This window comes from Dendropsophus ebraccatus, chromosome 4 (genome assembly GCF_027789765.1).
Source record: "Dendropsophus ebraccatus isolate aDenEbr1 chromosome 4, aDenEbr1.pat, whole genome shotgun sequence".
NCBI lineage: Eukaryota > Metazoa > Chordata > Amphibia > Anura > Hylidae > Dendropsophus > Dendropsophus ebraccatus.
In genome coordinates, this window is record NC_091457.1 from 100,515,560 (window position 1) to 100,532,654 (window position 17,095).

The following is a 17,095-nucleotide window of genomic DNA, read 5'->3' on the forward strand; positions in this document are numbered from 1 at the left end:
CTCAGTCAGGTGGCATCGAAGCTGCTGCTGCTCGTGGGACCAGGATGAAGACGGAGCGGAGGAGAAGCCCTGCTAGGTAATGTATACTGCTTTAATCGTCGGTTGTCCGCTGCGCATCGCTATTCCACGCAGCGATGCGCGGTGGGTGACCGATGATTTTAGGTTTGGGCCTAAATAAACGATCAGCCAATGACACAATCGTTTTCTCTATTCCACCAAGCGATAATTGTGCCGATTATCGCTCCATGGAATAGGCCCCTAAAACTGTCCAAAGATCTAGAGCTACCCGAGGATGCGACTGACGCAACATTCAGGTTCACACAGTTAACCCCTGAGGCCAAAGGGGAGACGCATGATGGATAAGGCTGCCAATGCTGCAGTTTCCAGTCTCTTCTTCAGGTTTCTGTACCAAGTGTACAAGTGGATGTGGAGTTGTGGATCTGTTTGCTTTTAAGTCTTTTCCAGCGACAAGCTGTGAGACCAACGGATGGAGAGAGAGGAGGTACAGGGTGAAAATGGCATCGGACAGTAAGTAAGAAACTGTTTGCCGGCAACCTTGTATCTTATTGCGAGTTATGTGACAAAACCAGCAGAAGGAAGCCATGTGTAATGTGGTGTAGTATCTTCACATTGGGCGGCCAAGGGGTCAACAAATATGCAAAGAGGGTTGTGTATGGCTGTATTATCTACACCTGTCATAACCTACTGTAAGTAACACTGTAAAGTGCCTGTCTGCATAGTCTTCTTCCTGCCTGTTTCAGGGAATGTAAGTGGACGTCATCCACCTGCCACAGGTGGTCTATATAGGTATGTCCTTGTCTGTACTGATGTCTTTACAGGTTAGCTAAAAAGCCTATGACTGAAGCGATACTAGTGGCTTTAGAGGGAACCATAACCTGATCTGGTAAATAGACTGTGCGGCTGTGAAAACTTGATATCGGCCAAAGGACTAAAAGGCAGATTTGAGTATTTTTACCAATGCTACTCACCTGTGTAAATAAAGGATCACATGATATATGATTTTCATTATGAGAAAAAATTGAACTCTTAGCTGTTATATAGTTTATACTTTGTTTTTATTTTTAGTGTAGTTTCATTATGAACATTATATGATATTAAATACAAATATAAACAGAGACATTGAAAGGAGCTAGGTCCCACCTGTATTATGGCCTGTCAGAACCGTCTGGCCCTTGACACTCCGGGTTTAGAAAGAAGGCGTCTGTAAAATGATAGACACGTGTTGTACATACATTCCAAATAACATGGGACCAGATGGCAGTATAATCGAGGCCCTAAAAGAGCTGCCTGATTTATCGGAAAAACTAAATAGAAATTCAGGCATAGATGACCCATACTTCAGTTGGATGAAGGGTTAAAAGGGAGTATAGGCTCAAATTTGGATAGCAATTGTTCTACTTTTGCTTATTTTTATAGCATGTTGCATCATATCGCATGCCAAAAAACTGCTTAACAAAACCATTGAAGACATAAACCCGCAAATTTTAGCAATGGCACCTGTAACTGCAACCTATGGCGATGTGAACTACGAGAAGATCTACTCGCCACTAAATCAATCTACAGTGTTTAGTTCCACAGACAACCCCTATAAGTATAATAAAGAAGAGGGTCAAAAAAACTGACTTACCTAATTTTAGGGGGTTATTCACTAGGAATGAACCGTCAAATAACTGGTGAAGAGGATTCAATGCATTGGGACAGGTGATTGGTTTTTGTATAGGGGCAGAATAGTCTTTATAGGGGGGGACTGTTGTGAAAATAAAGACAATTCTGTACATTACATCGGTAAGATGGCACGGACATCTTACCAACACCTAAAAAGCAGAGTCTGTTTATAACCACGTAATCGAAGAACTATGTAATCACAAGCTACTATGCAAATGAGGAACCTGTCCATTGAGAATACGAGCCTGGCATCTTATCTGTATGACTTCTCTCTTTGTGTTGGCTACTTGTATAAGGGTACTATTAGACGGGCTGATAGGGGCCCGATAAAAAATGTAAACGAGCGCCGATTGGCTAGATCGGCACTCGTTTACAGGGCTTATTACACGGCCCGATAATCATTTAACAAGGGCTGCAGGGACATCGTTACCGATGTCCTTGCAGCCCTTGCTAAACTGGTATACATTACCTATGCCGGGTTCAGGGCTCTTCCTGCTCCTCTTCTCCCCAGGTACTGCACGCTGCAGCTTCAGCGTGGTCTGTCTTAGTTGACAGGCCACTCAGCCAATCACTGGCCGCAACGGTCCCAGCCTGTGATTGGCTGAGCCACCATCAGCTAAGACAGGCCGCTGTGAAGCTGCAGCGCACAGGACCCGGGGAGAAGAGGAGCAGGAGGAGCCCTGGACCATGGCTAGGTAATGTATTTTTTTGCAAATCATTAGCCGCCGGCCGCGCACCGCTGTTGCACGTAGCGGTGTGCGGTCGGTGGCCGACAATTATAGGTCTGAACCTATTACACGGAACGATAATCAGCTGGATAGGGCCGATTCTGCCAATTATCGTTTCGTGTAATAGTACCCTTACACTTGTAATAAACGAGTACTGCCTTGACAATATGTCATTCTTCAAATGTACAGGATGTTTAGGCAACTTTATAGCAAACTCACAAGTTATAGATAAATCACTAAACAGTGTTTGTTTATTAGCTTAACATTCAGGCTTCAAGAAAGATCCATCACACAAGTAAATTAATAAAATGAATGCCATAGGTACTTTCAATGAAATACAGGAAAACATATAACATATATAATGGAATAATCAACAGAAATGTTTTGTGGTTGGATTGTGTGCGGGGCATCAGAGTGCTAGCAATGAGGGCTTTAACAAATGCCATCCACACGATGCAAAAAATGTTTTAAAGCAGAAGTCTGCCCAGCACGAAAAATCCAGTGCTGGCAGGGGTGTGCGGAAAAAAAAATAACGAATCTATACTTACAGTATCCGTCCCCCACAATGCTGCCAGAGGCCTCCTGTGGCTCCGGTGTTTTACAGCGCCACGATCCAGCTCAAAAATGGCCGCTCAGGCAGTCAGTGACTGGGGCAGGACAGCCTGTGACGAGATGCCGCGGGGCACAAGGACAAGTAACTATTGATTTTTTATTATATTCCTGCACCCCCCTGCCCATGCTGCAATTATTGTCTTGGCTGGACTTTTCTTTTAACCAGATGAATTTTAATTTCAGCATCCAAAAGGAAAAACATAAGTAAATCTGCATTAAAATTCACACAAACTTGCATATTTCCCAGCAGAAATAAAGCAGATTTTCCACCCGCAAATCTGGATGCTTTTTTGAACTGTAAAACAATCATTTTATGGCCTGATATACTATGTGTGAACATATCCTCATAGCCTAGATACTGATATGTTACACGAACTATGTTGTGGCTTTTGCTATCTGATTACAACAATGTAATGACCAGTGTGGTGGAAGCAAAAGGACAATTTACATGGGCACGGTCATCAAAGGTCTGATATTTCATAGAGACCTCAACCAATTAGGAGAACGAGCTGAGAGAAGTCCATACTTACCATGTTCTCTACCATCACTTTGTCACTTGACAGACCGATGCATAATGTAAGTCTATGGGGTCTTCTTGCTCACATAGAGGGTGAGGAGAGAGGTCACTCTCCTGATCAGTAGGCCTGTATGCCACCTGGCAGGTATCATAGACCTGTCCTATTAATTAGAACCGAACAGATGATAGATGCCTGGCATGATAGATGCCAGGCATGACATATACACACCATACTTGTTGGTCCTGCCTAGCATTCAGCAGCGTCTCAACTTATTGAAGCTTACTAGCTGACCACATAAGTATGTGAGGACATGTGAACAAGCAGCTGATGTACTAATTTATTATGTAATAGTATTAAGCTACACATCCCTATAACAGTAGTCACATAGGTCCCTAAAATAACAAGCACATATACACGGGGCCCTCATAATTAGGGAACATATACACAGGGCCTGCACATCCTAAGTCCTTTTCCTTCCGTGCAGTTGATTATCACAAATAACATAATAATAGGTCTAGAGGTCGTCCCCCAGCAGGATATCATTAATAACAGTTAATGTTCGGTTGCTGAAGACCATACTGAGATGGTGCATTCCATCCAGCTCAATCACCTGGACCTTCTTATTCTGCTGGTTTTCCCATCTTTTGCACAGTTCCATACTTCTCTTATGTACTGTGTCATCCCCATCAGAATAAATTATGTCTATCGGAGGCTCATTGGGAAAGCCATCCCCATACATGTAGGTTTCAGCTGTCGGGAGACCGGTGCCATAGATGCAGTATGTATCCACTCCCGGTGGAGGAAGCCCATCCAAAAGATCCTTTGTATCTTCCCACATGTACCAACCTTCTTCAAAGTCAATATCATGGAAGAATTTCTTATAGTCCTTATAAGTGTAGTTATATGTCGGAGTTGAAATAAAAACATGTGATTCTGGCCATCCCAAATTCGTTGGAAGCATCCATGGATTGGTTGTGGTCATTCTTTGTTCTTCTCGAATTTTAATGTTGGAGACCATTGGAATCCCATGGTTATCTCCTGTAAACCAGCAAGAAAGTTGTTAAGGAGGGAATAAAGCTTACAGGGGCATAATTATCACTTGGTGGGCAGACAATAAATAATGATAAATCGACTAGGAAGGCAATATACTACATCTTTGCAAATAACATGTTTTGTTTTTTTTTTGCCTGTTTTCTATTTAAAATAGAAAATTGACATTAGGTGTGTCACTTACTGGAAAACTGAACTTGAGGCTCCGTCTTTAGTAAAAGGCTTGGTCTTTAGTAAAAGCAAAAAAGAGACCAAATGCAGGAAGTGATGTCAGTTGTCTTTCTGCTCTGCACAGTCTGGCCCATGGATGCTGATTGGTCGGCGGGTGTACACGCCCCTGGGCACTGCTGCAGCTGAGTAAACTAACTGAGCTAAGGCAAATGTCCTTTATAAAAAAGGGCCTGCCCACCAACTCAGAGCGGAATACAGAAGCATAAGCAGCACAATAGAACACATATGGGGGACATTTACAAACGGTCTGGCAGGGGCGTACACCAGGGAGAAGGCACAGATTTGCCTCTACTACCTGGCATATGGCTGCCGTGCGTCAGGGTGGCAAAACGTAAAGGAGGCGTGGCCTCTTCCCGTGCCTCATTTATCATGATTTACGCCTGCTCGCATAAATCTCTACCCTACATGTACAACGGAGCTACAATATTAAAATCGAGACCTAGAGCATACATAAGGCAGGAATTAACTAGATATTTGCTGTGGGTTCTACTTTCAAGACAGGCCTCCACTATTTTTTGACAAATGACTATAATGCAGAACTTTGCACAATAGTTATTTCTTTGAGATTTCAGTTTTGAATGCAGCATTGGAATAGGCTTCCGTGTAGCAGTAATCCCTGTCATAAATTACAGCTGCATTCGGTGGAGAGTGGCCACCCTGATAAATAAATTTCAACTTGTAAAACTCACTTCATTCACTGTAGAGAACTAAGCAAAACATTTTCAATGAAATGTGTGCTGAAAACCTTGCGATATGTGTGTGTGTTTATACCCTGGATAAAGTTTGGACAAAATTGGTCAGCTCTCCTAGAACACCGTTCACACTAGGCAGAAACACGTTGCTATGGCTGAAATTGCAAACACACAAAAAAACAAAAAAATGCAACAGCTCACCACAACAGCAAGATACAGACCCACCATAGACATGAAAATAGTTAAAAGCAGCCCCCCCAACTGTTAAAAAAATAGTAACCAAGAGACTCATTATTTTTGTGGGAGTTTTTTTTTAGCAGTTGGGGGGGCTGCTTTTAACTATTTTCATGTCTATGGTGGGTCTGTATCTTGCTGTTGTGGTGAGCTGTTGCATTTTTCTGTGTTCCTGGATAAAGTTAACATGCCCCTTTTTGTGAACCAGCCGGGTTTGTTGGGGAAAATTAACCACTGACTAAGGCTATGTTCACACTACGTAAAACAACGGCCGTTGTTGCCGATGGCCGTAGTTTTTAAGCAGTGGAACACAGCCTATTAAGCAATGGGATCCCGGCCGGAGCGTACACACATCGTATACGCTCCGGCCGGGATCTTTGCGGCCACGCAAATAACTGACATGTCAGTTTTCTGCGGCCGGAATTCAGTGAATTCCGGCTGCAGAAAGACCTGTCAGTTCACACAGTGAAGCGAGTGGCTCCGGGGCGCTTGCTTCACTGTGTGCTATGGGAAGCTCTGATGCGGGCACACGCTGATGCGCCCACATCAGAGCTCTGCGGCCAGAAAGATCACCCGGCCGGCCGGGGTCACGGAACGGCCGGTCTCATATGTAGTGTGAACATAGCCTAAACATGGAGACTGTTGATTAAGCATAAGAATCATACACAGAGTGTGAGAATTTCTATTATTATCTAAGGATGTCATTGCACATGCACCCTGGCTGCACCAGAGTGCCTGACTTACTACTATCTGTACTGTCTAACAGTGACAGCACAGTGTAAAGCATGTACCTGCCAGTGTATCCTGTGTATTTGTCAGGCTATGAATCATTTTCTGAGAGCTGTCCAGTAGATGGAGAAAGGAAGCCTAATACACACTGCCTAGACTAGAGCATGGGTCTCCAAACTGTGGCCCTCCAGCTTTGCAATATGCTGCATGATGGGAATTGTGGTTTTGCAACAGCTGGAGGGCCGTCGTTTTGAGACCCATAGCCTAGAGCATGCAAAGAGAAATATAGTCTTAACATAAGGCTGAGTAAACAAACATGGCCTCATATTATGGAGCATCAACATATTAATGGATTCGTTATGCTGTATGTGCTGAGATATGGGAATGTGTTTTAGCAATGTATTGTTTTGAAACTCAGAAAGTCCCTTTAAGGTTCTAAAATGTCTGCTGGTCTGTATTTGGGCTAATAGAATTTTGTAGGCTGTCCAGTGTTTGAACATAGCCCACTGACCTGACATTAAGACAAGCAGTGGCTTAACTGCTCCACCCCAAGGTGCTCCCAATGATATAAAACCCTTGATATATTTCTCCTTCCACTGTGCAGGCTGGTGGTTAAGGAAGTACAGGAGGTAGAGATTGCCAAGACTGTGACCGATGAGGAAGACTGGCTTCTCGTACTGGGAGTGCATCTCCTCAATCAGAAGTTTAAGCTTTTCAAAGTATTCTTTCTGGCCATCTGTAAAATAGACACATTCATCATGAGGAGATATTCATATAAATACAGTATTATCAAGATCATGTCAAGGAGAATCTCACGTTCTTCTGCTCTGAGATTAAAGCATTGACAACCCTGTAATCTCCTATCATATGTTCTTATAAATCTCTTGACAATGCAAAGAAGCATGAAAACTCCTAAGAAGACAACACCTGTGAGAAGGTCCACCCCGTGGGTTTGAAAAAAGAGTGCTGTTGCTAGTGACCCACATTCTTATCCTGCTGCTGTTACCCAAGAACCTCCTCCACTATCACAGAGTTCCTATCCTGCCCACTTCAGTCTGAGTTCCTAGTCCAAAGCCATCTCTGGTGTCTGAGGTCTTAGTGTTCCTGTACCACCTTTTTTTTTTTTTTTTTTGTGGGGGGGGGGTTCTGTTGTGGCAGTGCTATCACAGATGTCAGGGTCCCTGCTGTGTGTCACCAGCTCCACAGACTTTAGGTTCTCACTATGTCCCACTGGTTCAACAGTGTCTAAGTTCTTTCTGTGCCCCCACATGCTCTACACCAGTGTTTCTCCACTCCAGTCCTCAAGTAACCCCAACAGGTCATGACTGGGGATATCTTATAATACCTGATGTACCGACTCCCATTATCTCACCATTGCAATACTAAGGAAATGCCATAAAAACATGACATGGGGAGGCTACAGGCTGCTGGAAGAAGAGGAGATGTTACTGTCCTCTAATAACATTGTATAGATTGTAGGCCCTCGTGGGCAGGGGTCTTCTCTCCTCATGTACCAGTCAGCCGTTGTCTTCAATGTTTTTTGATCTTGTAATGTTTCTGTTTGTTAACCCCTATTGTTTGTATAGCGCTCTTGAATTAAGGGCGCTTAATTAATTAATAAATAAATAATAACAACAACATATATTACAGACAGACTGCAAGGAGAGGAGGCTACAGGCCGCTGGAAGGTGAGGAGATGTCACTGTCCTATAATAAAATATATTACACAGAGGCTGCAGGCTGCTGGAAGGTGAGGAGATGTCACTGTCCTATAATAACATATATTACACAGAGGCTGCAGGGAGAGGAGGCTACAGGTTGCTGGAAGGTGAGGAGATTTCACTGTCCTATAATAACATATATTACACAGAGGCTGCAGGGAGAGGAGGCTACAGGCTGCTGGAAGGTTAGGAGATGTCACTGTCCTATAATAACATATTACACAGAGGCTGCAGGGAGAGGAGGCTACAGGCTGCTGGAAGGTGGGGAGATGTCACTGTCCTCTTATAACATATTACACAGAGGCTGCAGGGAGAGGAGGCTACAGGCTGCTGGAAGGTGAGGAGATGTCACTGTCCTATAATAACATATATTACACAGAGGCTGCAAGGAGAGGAGGCTACAGGCTGCTGGAAGGTGAGGAGAGGTCACTGTCCTATAATAACATATATTACACAGAGGCTGCAGGGAGAAGAGGCTACAGGCTGCTGGAAGGTGGGGAGATGTCACTGTCCTCTTATAACATATTACACAGAGGCTGCCAGGAGAGGAGGCTACAGGCTGCTGGAAGGTGAGGAGATTTCACTGTCCTATAATAACATATTACACAGAGGCTGCCAGGAGAGGAGGCTACAGGCTGCTGGAACCACCTTGTTTCATACATTTATCTGGACTTTTGTGGGGCGGGGCGGGGGAAAGGAGGTTATACTTACTGGGAGCAATTCTCCAGTCATAGGGAGCGGCCCGTACGTTCTCATCCCTCACATAACCATTGTTTACCAGGTTTTGTACAAGAGTGTGAAAATAACCTGCAAGTGGAAGAGAGAAATGAGTGCAGATATAGACTCTCCAGTTACTGCTGTGCACCCTGTAGCCTTCTTACACTGTGTTACATACTGAGATGGACCGAGCTTACTTCACACCCTCTGGGGAATTGTCTTTCAGTGCTCCCCTTATTTATTTTGGCAAGTACTCTGCTAACAGCTGCAGAATGCTATATAATTCTACCAGAATTACTGAATTTACAAGCCAGAATCTCTAGATGTCCGACCCATGCCATAACTCTGGTCTTCTCCTATACTCTGCCATAAATTTAGTCCTCTGCCATAACTCTGGTCTTCTCCTATACTCTGCCATAAATCTAGTCCTCTGCCATAACTATGGTCTTCTCCTATACTCTGCCATAACTCTGGTCCTCTCCTATACTCTGCCATAACTCTGGTCCTCTCCTATACTCTGCCATAACTCTGGTCCTCTACTAAACTCTGCCATAACTCTGGTCCTCTACTACACTCTGCCATAACTCTGGTCCTCTACTAAACTCTGCCATAACTCTGGTCCTCTACTACACTCTGCCATAACTCTGATCCTCTCCTATACTCTGCCATGGCTCTGAGCTCTCCTAAACTCTGCCATGGCTCTGGTCCTCTCCTACACTCTGCCATAACTCTGGTCCTCTCCTACACTCTGCCATAACTCTGGTCCTCTCCTACACTCTGCCATAACTCTGGTCCTCTCCTACACTCTGCCATAACTCTGGTCCTCTCCTACACTCTGCCATGGCTCTGGTCCTCTCCTACACTCTGCCATAACTCTGGTCCTCTACTACACTCTGCCATAACTCTGATCCTCTCCTGTACTCTGCCGTGGCTCTGGTCCTCTGCTACACTCTGCCGTGGCTCTGGTCCTCTCCTACACTCTGCCGTAGCTCTGGTCCTCTCCTACACTCTGCCGTGGCTCTGGTCCTCTCCTACACTCTGCCGTGGCTCTGGTCCTCTTCTACACTCTGCCGTGGCTCTGGTCCTCTCCTACACTCTGCCGTGGCTCTGGTCCTCTCCTACACTCTGCCGTGGCTCTGGTCCTCTCCTACACTCTGCCGTGGCTCTGGTCCTCTCCTACACTCTGCCGTGGCTCTGCTCCTCTCCTACACTATGCCGTGGCTCTGCTCCTCTCCTACACTCTGCCGTGGCTCTGGTCCTCTCCTACACTCTGCCGTGGCTCTGGTCCTCTCCTACACTCTGCCCTAACTCTGGTCCTCTCCTATACTCTGCCATGGCTCTGGTCCTCTCCTACACTCTGCCCTAACTCTGGTCCTCTCCTACACTCTGCCATAACTCTGGTCCTCTCCTACACTCTGCCATAACTCTGGTCCTCTCCTATACTCTGCCATGGCTCTGGTGCTCTTCTATACTCTGCCATGGCTCTGGTCCTCTCCTACACTCTGCCCTAACTCTGGTCCTCTCCTGTATTCTGCCGTGGCTCTGGTCCTCTCCTACACTCTGCCGTGGCTCTGGTCCTCTCCTACACTCTGCCGTGGCTCTGGTCCTCTCCTACACTCTGCTGTGGCTCTGCTCCTCTCCTACACTCTGCCGTGGCTCTGGTCCTCTCCTACACTCTGCCGTGGCTCTGGTCCTCTCCTACACTCTGCCGTGGCTCTGGTCCTCTCCTACACTCTGCCGTGGCTCTGCTCCTCTCCTACACTCTGCCGTGGCTCTGCTCCTCTCCTACACTCTGCCGTGGCTCTGCTCCTCTCCTACACTCTGCCGTGGCTCTGGTCCTCTCCTACACTCTGCCGTGGCTCTGCTCCTCTCCTACACTCTGCCGTGGCTCTGGTCCTCTCCTACACTCTGCCCTAACTCTGGTCCTCTCCTATACTCTGCCATGGCTCTGGTCCTCTCCTATACTCTGCCCTAACTCTGGTCCTCTCCTATACTCTGCCCTAACTCTGGTCCTCTCCTATACTCTGCCATAACTCTGGTCCTCTCCTATACTCTGCCATGGCTCTGGTCCTCTCCTATACTCTGCCATAACTCTGGTCCTCTCCTATACTCTGCCCTAACTCTGGTCCTCTCCTATACTCTGCCATGGCTCTGGTCCACACCTATACTCTGCCATGGCTTTGGTCCTCTCCTATACTCTGCCATGGCTTTGGTCCTCTCCTATACTCTGCCATGGCTTTGGTCCTCTCCTACACTCTGCCATGGCTCTGGTCCTCTCCTACAGACTGCCATGGCTCTGGTCCTCTCCTGGTAGCGGGTCAATGAGTGCAGGGAGGTTGAGCAGGGATAGACACCGGGGGAAGTAAAGGTTCATGTTTACAAAAGCAATGCCAAGTCAGACTAGAATTTCCTATTGCTGAGTTTCATTCCTTGTGTTTTATTCTTTGTGACTTTGAAGTAAGTCCTTGTTTTGCAATGTGAAGGTGCCTGAAAAAATGGTACAAGGGCTGCAGAACATGGACTGTAAAATAACCTGCTAAATCTACCCCATTAGTGTAAATATGTGATGCAAGTTCATTTCCGAAACCATACTTAAATTTACAGTATTCAGCATGCGGTAAAAACACAAAAAACATTCACTGGGTTACTACAATTACAGCGATTCCATATTTGTATAGTTTTCTTTTTGTTTACGGTACTATTACTTTTTCTTGTGACGGAGCTGGGTGAGGGATAATTTTTGTGGGGAGATGTGTAGTTTTCATTGTTTTGGGTTTTTTTAACTTATTTTTTATCTGTTTTTTGTGTAAGGCAGATTGACAAAACACAGCAATTCTGGCTCTGTATTTTTTTTTCACGGTGCTCGCCATGTATAAATAATAATAATAATAATATTTTATAGCCAGGGTTGTTACGCATGTAATGATACCAAACATGTATAGTTTATTTTTGTTGTTTTCTTTTGAGTGTGTGTGTCGGGGGGGGGGGTTGTTTTATGTTCATTATTTTAGTTTTTTTTGTTTTACTTTTTTTCACTTGAAAATAATGGTTGTACTAGTGTACATTAATCAGTCATCTGCTTACCACTGATACAATACACTGCACATACTGTATACTGCAGTGCAGTGTATTGCAACACTCAGCAATCCGGAGGTATGGCTGTGTAGAGGCATGTATATGTCAGGCCTGTGGGAATGGAATGGAATAGGGGTAGGTTAGAGCATAAGATCTGTTACCTGCCGTGATCATGATTAAAACTACCCAGAGCAGCAGGATTCTCCGCTGCGAGAAGTTATAGCAGGAACCTGGCTTTTCTTACTGACAGCCAATATCCCGCAATCTTGGTGTGGGAGTGTGGCATCAACTTTTTCCGACCCAGCCGTAAAAAGGGCATATTGGTGTATTGGTCGGAATAAGGGTAATTTGTCTGCCATAACAAAGCATATCGGCGGTTTCTAAAGGGTTAACCCATAAGTAGGGAATGCAGTACCAAAGTGCTGACAGTGTTTGTTCATGAGGGAAGGATACACATATTACTTTTCATTTAGCTTTCTATGACTGCATTGTGCAGTTTATGCTGCAGTTAGGTGCCAAAGATGCATGGCCCTGGCAGATCAGAGCTCTAAACAGCCTGGGCCCCACCTCTTTGTCACCTAACTGCAACATATATAATTTACATGCCGATTCATACTTGCCATCACTATACCATTTGTACTGGCTGTGCATGGTAGGAACCAGCTTGTAACAAGTGTAACATTGAAGGCTTTAGCATTTGAGGAACACTGCGCCTCTTTAAAGCGACTCTGTACCCACAATCTGACCCCCCAAACCACTTGTACCTTCGGATAGCTGCTTTTAATCCAAGATCTGTCCTGGGGTCCGTTCGGCAGGGGATGCAGTTATTGTCATAAAAACAACTTTTAATCCTACAGAGCTGTGTCTAACGGCCGGGGCTTACATTTGTATATGCATTAGGCTGGCACACACCCTCTCTGTCCTTCCTCCCCACCCTCCTCATCATTAGGAATGCACCTAAGACACCTGTGCAAAGCTCAAACAGCAGTAAATGTTCCTGGATCATTCCTAATGATGAGGAGAGTGGGGAGGAAGGACAGAGAGGTGGTGCCAGCCTAATGCATATACAAATGTAAGCCCCGGCCGTTAGACACAGCGCTGCCGGATTAAAAGTTGTTTTTATGACAATAACTGCATCCCCTGCCGAACGGACCGCAGGACAGATCTTGGATTAAAAGCAGCTATCTGAAGGTACAAGTGGTTTGGGGGGGACAGATTGTGGGTACAGAGTCGCTTTAAATAGCTGATCAGCGGGGGTATCAGAAGTTGGACCCCAAAAGGCCATTTGTTTTAAAAGTTTGGATACCCCATTAACCTGCATAATCTTGTTGCTGTGACATAAAACATAGTTGTAGTTGTAGTAAATTTAGCAGTAATGTAGTGTAAATTATTACATCTAAGGATATCTGATCGCTGCATCTTTATATTTTTTTGGAGTCTTATCTGAACATTGCAGATTTCTGGATATAACAATGGACACAGAGGAGAGCAGAGCCTCTTACCGGCTAACTTGCTTCTATCTAGATATTCTACAGAAAAGGTCTTTCCAAATCCAGGAACCTGGATGTCAACCCCTGGGGCATTAGAGGCCATTCTGGTCGTCTTGTTGTACACAACTCTGTTGAAGACATATTAGGTTAGTGCAGTATCTTATAGCTGCAAGCATCATAGGAGCATGAAATGATCATATGAGGGAGCTATGAGTGGAGTCTACGTGAGAGTGTGTGTGCAGGGCCGTATTTACCACTAGGCACCCGTGGTCCGGTGCCTAGGGCAGCACCTTGCAGGGGGGCAGCACCAGGGAGCAGGGGGACAAAAAAAACTAATTTTTTTTGTTTTATTTTTTTAGTTTCCCTCCTCCCGTTCAGACTTGCCAGTAAATCTGGTGTATTTTCCAGGGGGGTGGGGGGTATGGTGGTATTGGTCAGGTCTGGTATCGCCAAGAAGTGCGTGTAGATGGGGCGTCTTAAGGTTTAGTGCCTAGGGCAGCAGCAGCTGTTAATACAGCCCTGTGTGTGTGGGGAGGGGGCCATAAGTGGAGTCTATGTAAGAGTGGGCCATGAGTGGAGTCTATGTGGAGGGGGGATGAGTGGAGTCTATGTGACAGTGGGTCATAAGTGGTGTCTATGTGAGAGTGGGGGGTGTAATCAGTGTGGTCCATGTGAGAGTGGGCCATGAGTCTTTGTTAATAGGGATGCGAGGAGCAATGTGATGGTCAGGTCTTTTTGGTCCCATCTGGGGTCTGGATTAATTCTGAGGTCTGGTTGGGGCCCATTATTTTGCAGTTACCCCTGCTGTGATTTTTATCTTTGTCCTCAAACGCTATTATATCTAATGATATTAGGCAGTGCTATAGGCACAGCATTGGTGGCAGCAGTAGAGTGGCAGTTTAGAGAATGTTCTTTGCTATAGGGGGTGGTGATGGCTGCAGAAGTGAGGGACCACAGATGTCATAGTATAGTCTTCAGTCTGCTGGGGAAGTCGTCATATCAGTTTGGGTGAGATGAAGAAAAGGAGAGAGAACATTTACAAACCAAAGAAGACATTGCCTGTGAGTCACCTTATGTAATAATTCTATATTCTCTGATTATATCTGAGTAGTATAACATAGGGGAGGAAGCTCCCATGCAGAAATGTGCTACAGGGTTCAGCACTTACTAGTTACATCCCTACCTGACTGGTCTAAATAATAATATATAATTGGTTAGAATAACATTCCATACATAACACTGGCTGAGAAAGATTACCTTCAGTGAAGCTCCAGTCTGGATTCCACAATGTAAACTTAGACTAGACAGGCTACAAATGTACCAGATTTTTAATAGACTGCCTAAATCTTCTTTGCCACGTGGCGAACTATGAGTAATAAAGGTGTCGCAGTTGCTATTTGCCACAATTTAGGCATATTTGGAGCCAAAATTCAGGCATTAGTAAATCTGGGCCTTTGTGTCAGAGGGCAGGATTTCACTATGAAGCGATAGATTCAGATTATTATGTTACCTGATATTATCAATCCAACAGTCTATTCCTAAAGGCAAAAACATGTTTAGATTGAGCCAGACAGTGAAGTAATCATCAGACTTATGGTAGCACATCCAGTTCACAACCTCATCCTTGTTCACTTTGGCTTCCAGCTGATTTCCGAAGCATCCTGGTACTGAAAAAGGATGAAAAGAAAACTGTAAGGAACACAGGGAGGTCATAGAGAATAGACCTTCTTGCTGCAAGGGAGAAAACAACTTTAAACCATGTCATATCTAGAAGGAACCTTTAAAAAAAAGTGAAGTAACTTTGCAAATACATACTTATAAAGAGGGGGGGGGGGGGGTTAAGCACGTTGACGTTGGATTTTTTTATGATGTTTTATTGTTATGGCTCTGGAGATATTCTGAATTTCTTATTGGATTCATTGTAAGTTGGTCCAATTTTTACCTTTAGAGGCAGGACACTAGAAGCAGTACTACAGACGAGACAGGCAGGACACTAGAAGCAGTACTACAGACTGAACAGGCAGGACACGAGAAGCAGTACTACAGATGGGACAGGCAGGACACTAGAAGCAGTACTACAGACTGAACAGGCAGGACACTAGAAGCAGTACTACAGACGAGACAGGCAGGACACTAGAAGCAGTACTACAGACTGAACAGGCAGGACACTAGAAGCAGTACTACAGATGGGACAGGCAGGACACTAGAAGCAGTACTACAGATGGGACAGGCAGGACACTAGAAGCAGTACTACAGACTGAACAGGCAGGACACTAGAAGCAGTACTACAGACTGGACAGGCAGGACACTAGAAGCAGTACTACAGACGGGACAGGCAGGACACTAGAAGCAGTACTACAGACGGGACAGGCAGGACACTAGAAGCAGTACTACAGACTGAACAGGCAGGAAACTAGAAGCAGTACTACAGACTGAACAGGCAGGACACTAGAAGCAGTACTACAGACTGGACAGGCAGGACACTAGAAGCAGTACTACAGACTGAACAGGCAGGACGCTAGAAGCAGTACTACAGACGGGACAGGCAGGACGCTAGAAGCAGTACTACAGACTGAACAGGCAGGACACTAAAAGCAGTACTACAGACTGAACAGGCAGGACACTAGAAGCAGTACTACAGACTGAACAGGCAGGACACTAGAAGCAGTACTACAGACTGAACAGGCAGGACACTAGAAGCAGTACTACAGATGGGACAGGCAGGACACTAGAAGCAGTACTACAGACGGGACAGGCAGGACACTAGAAGCAGTACTACAGACTGAACAGGCAGGACACTAGAAGCAGTACTACAGACTGGACAGGCAGGACACTAGAAGCAGTACTACAGACGAGACAGGCAGGACACTAGAAGCAGTACTACAGACGGGACAGGCAGGAAACTAGAAGCAGTACTACAGACTGAACAGGCAGGACACTAGAAGCAGTACTACAGACTGGACAGGCAGGACACTAGAAGCAGTACTACAGACTGAACAGGCAGGACACTAGAAGCAGTACTACAGACGGGACAGGCAGGACACTAGAAGCAGTACTACAGACTGGACAGGCAGGACACTAGAAGCAGTACTACAGACTGAACAGGCAGGACACTAGAAGCAGTACTACAGACTGAACAGGCAGGACACTAGAAGCAGTACTACAGACGGGACAGGCAGGACACTAGAAGCAGTACTACAGACTGGACAGGCAGGACACTAGAAGCAGTACTACAGACTGAACAGGCAGGACACTAGAAGCAGTACTACAGATGGGACAGGCAGGACACTAGAAGCAGTACTACAGACGGGACAGGCAGGACACTAGAAGCAGTACTAGAGATTGGTCAGGCAGGACACTAGAAACAGTACTACAGACTGAACAGGCAGGACACGAGAAGCAGTACTACAGACGAGACAGGCAGGACACTAGAAGCAGTACTACAGACTGAACAGGCAGGACACTAGAAGCAGTACTACAGACTGAACAGGCAGGACACTAGAAGCAGTACTACAGACTGAAGAGGCAGGACACTAGAAGCAGTACTACAGACTGGACAGGCAGGACACTAGAAGCAGTACTACAGATGGGACAGGCAGGACACTAGAAGCA

General features: G+C 45.5%; 1 protein-coding gene across 2 annotated transcripts in view; it reads right to left on the minus strand.

Annotated features, from left to right (window-relative positions):
• Positions 1-2,636: 2,636 nt before the first annotated feature.
• LCAT (lecithin-cholesterol acyltransferase) overlaps positions 2,637-17,095 on the minus strand; it is a 28,311-nt gene continuing 13,852 nt past the window's right edge. For both annotated transcript variants that reach the window (XM_069966456.1, XM_069966457.1), the window contains exons 3-7: positions 14,994-15,150; positions 13,496-13,611; positions 8,913-9,008; positions 6,992-7,216; positions 2,637-4,582 (exon numbers count right to left, since the gene is read on the minus strand). In XM_069966456.1, coding sequence (XP_069822557.1) covers positions 4,059-4,582; positions 6,992-7,216; positions 8,913-9,008; positions 13,496-13,611; positions 14,994-15,150 — 1,118 coding nt within the window. In that variant the 3' untranslated portion in view covers positions 2,637-4,058. The remainder of the gene's footprint in view (positions 4,583-6,991; positions 7,217-8,912; positions 9,009-13,495; positions 13,612-14,993; positions 15,151-17,095) is intronic.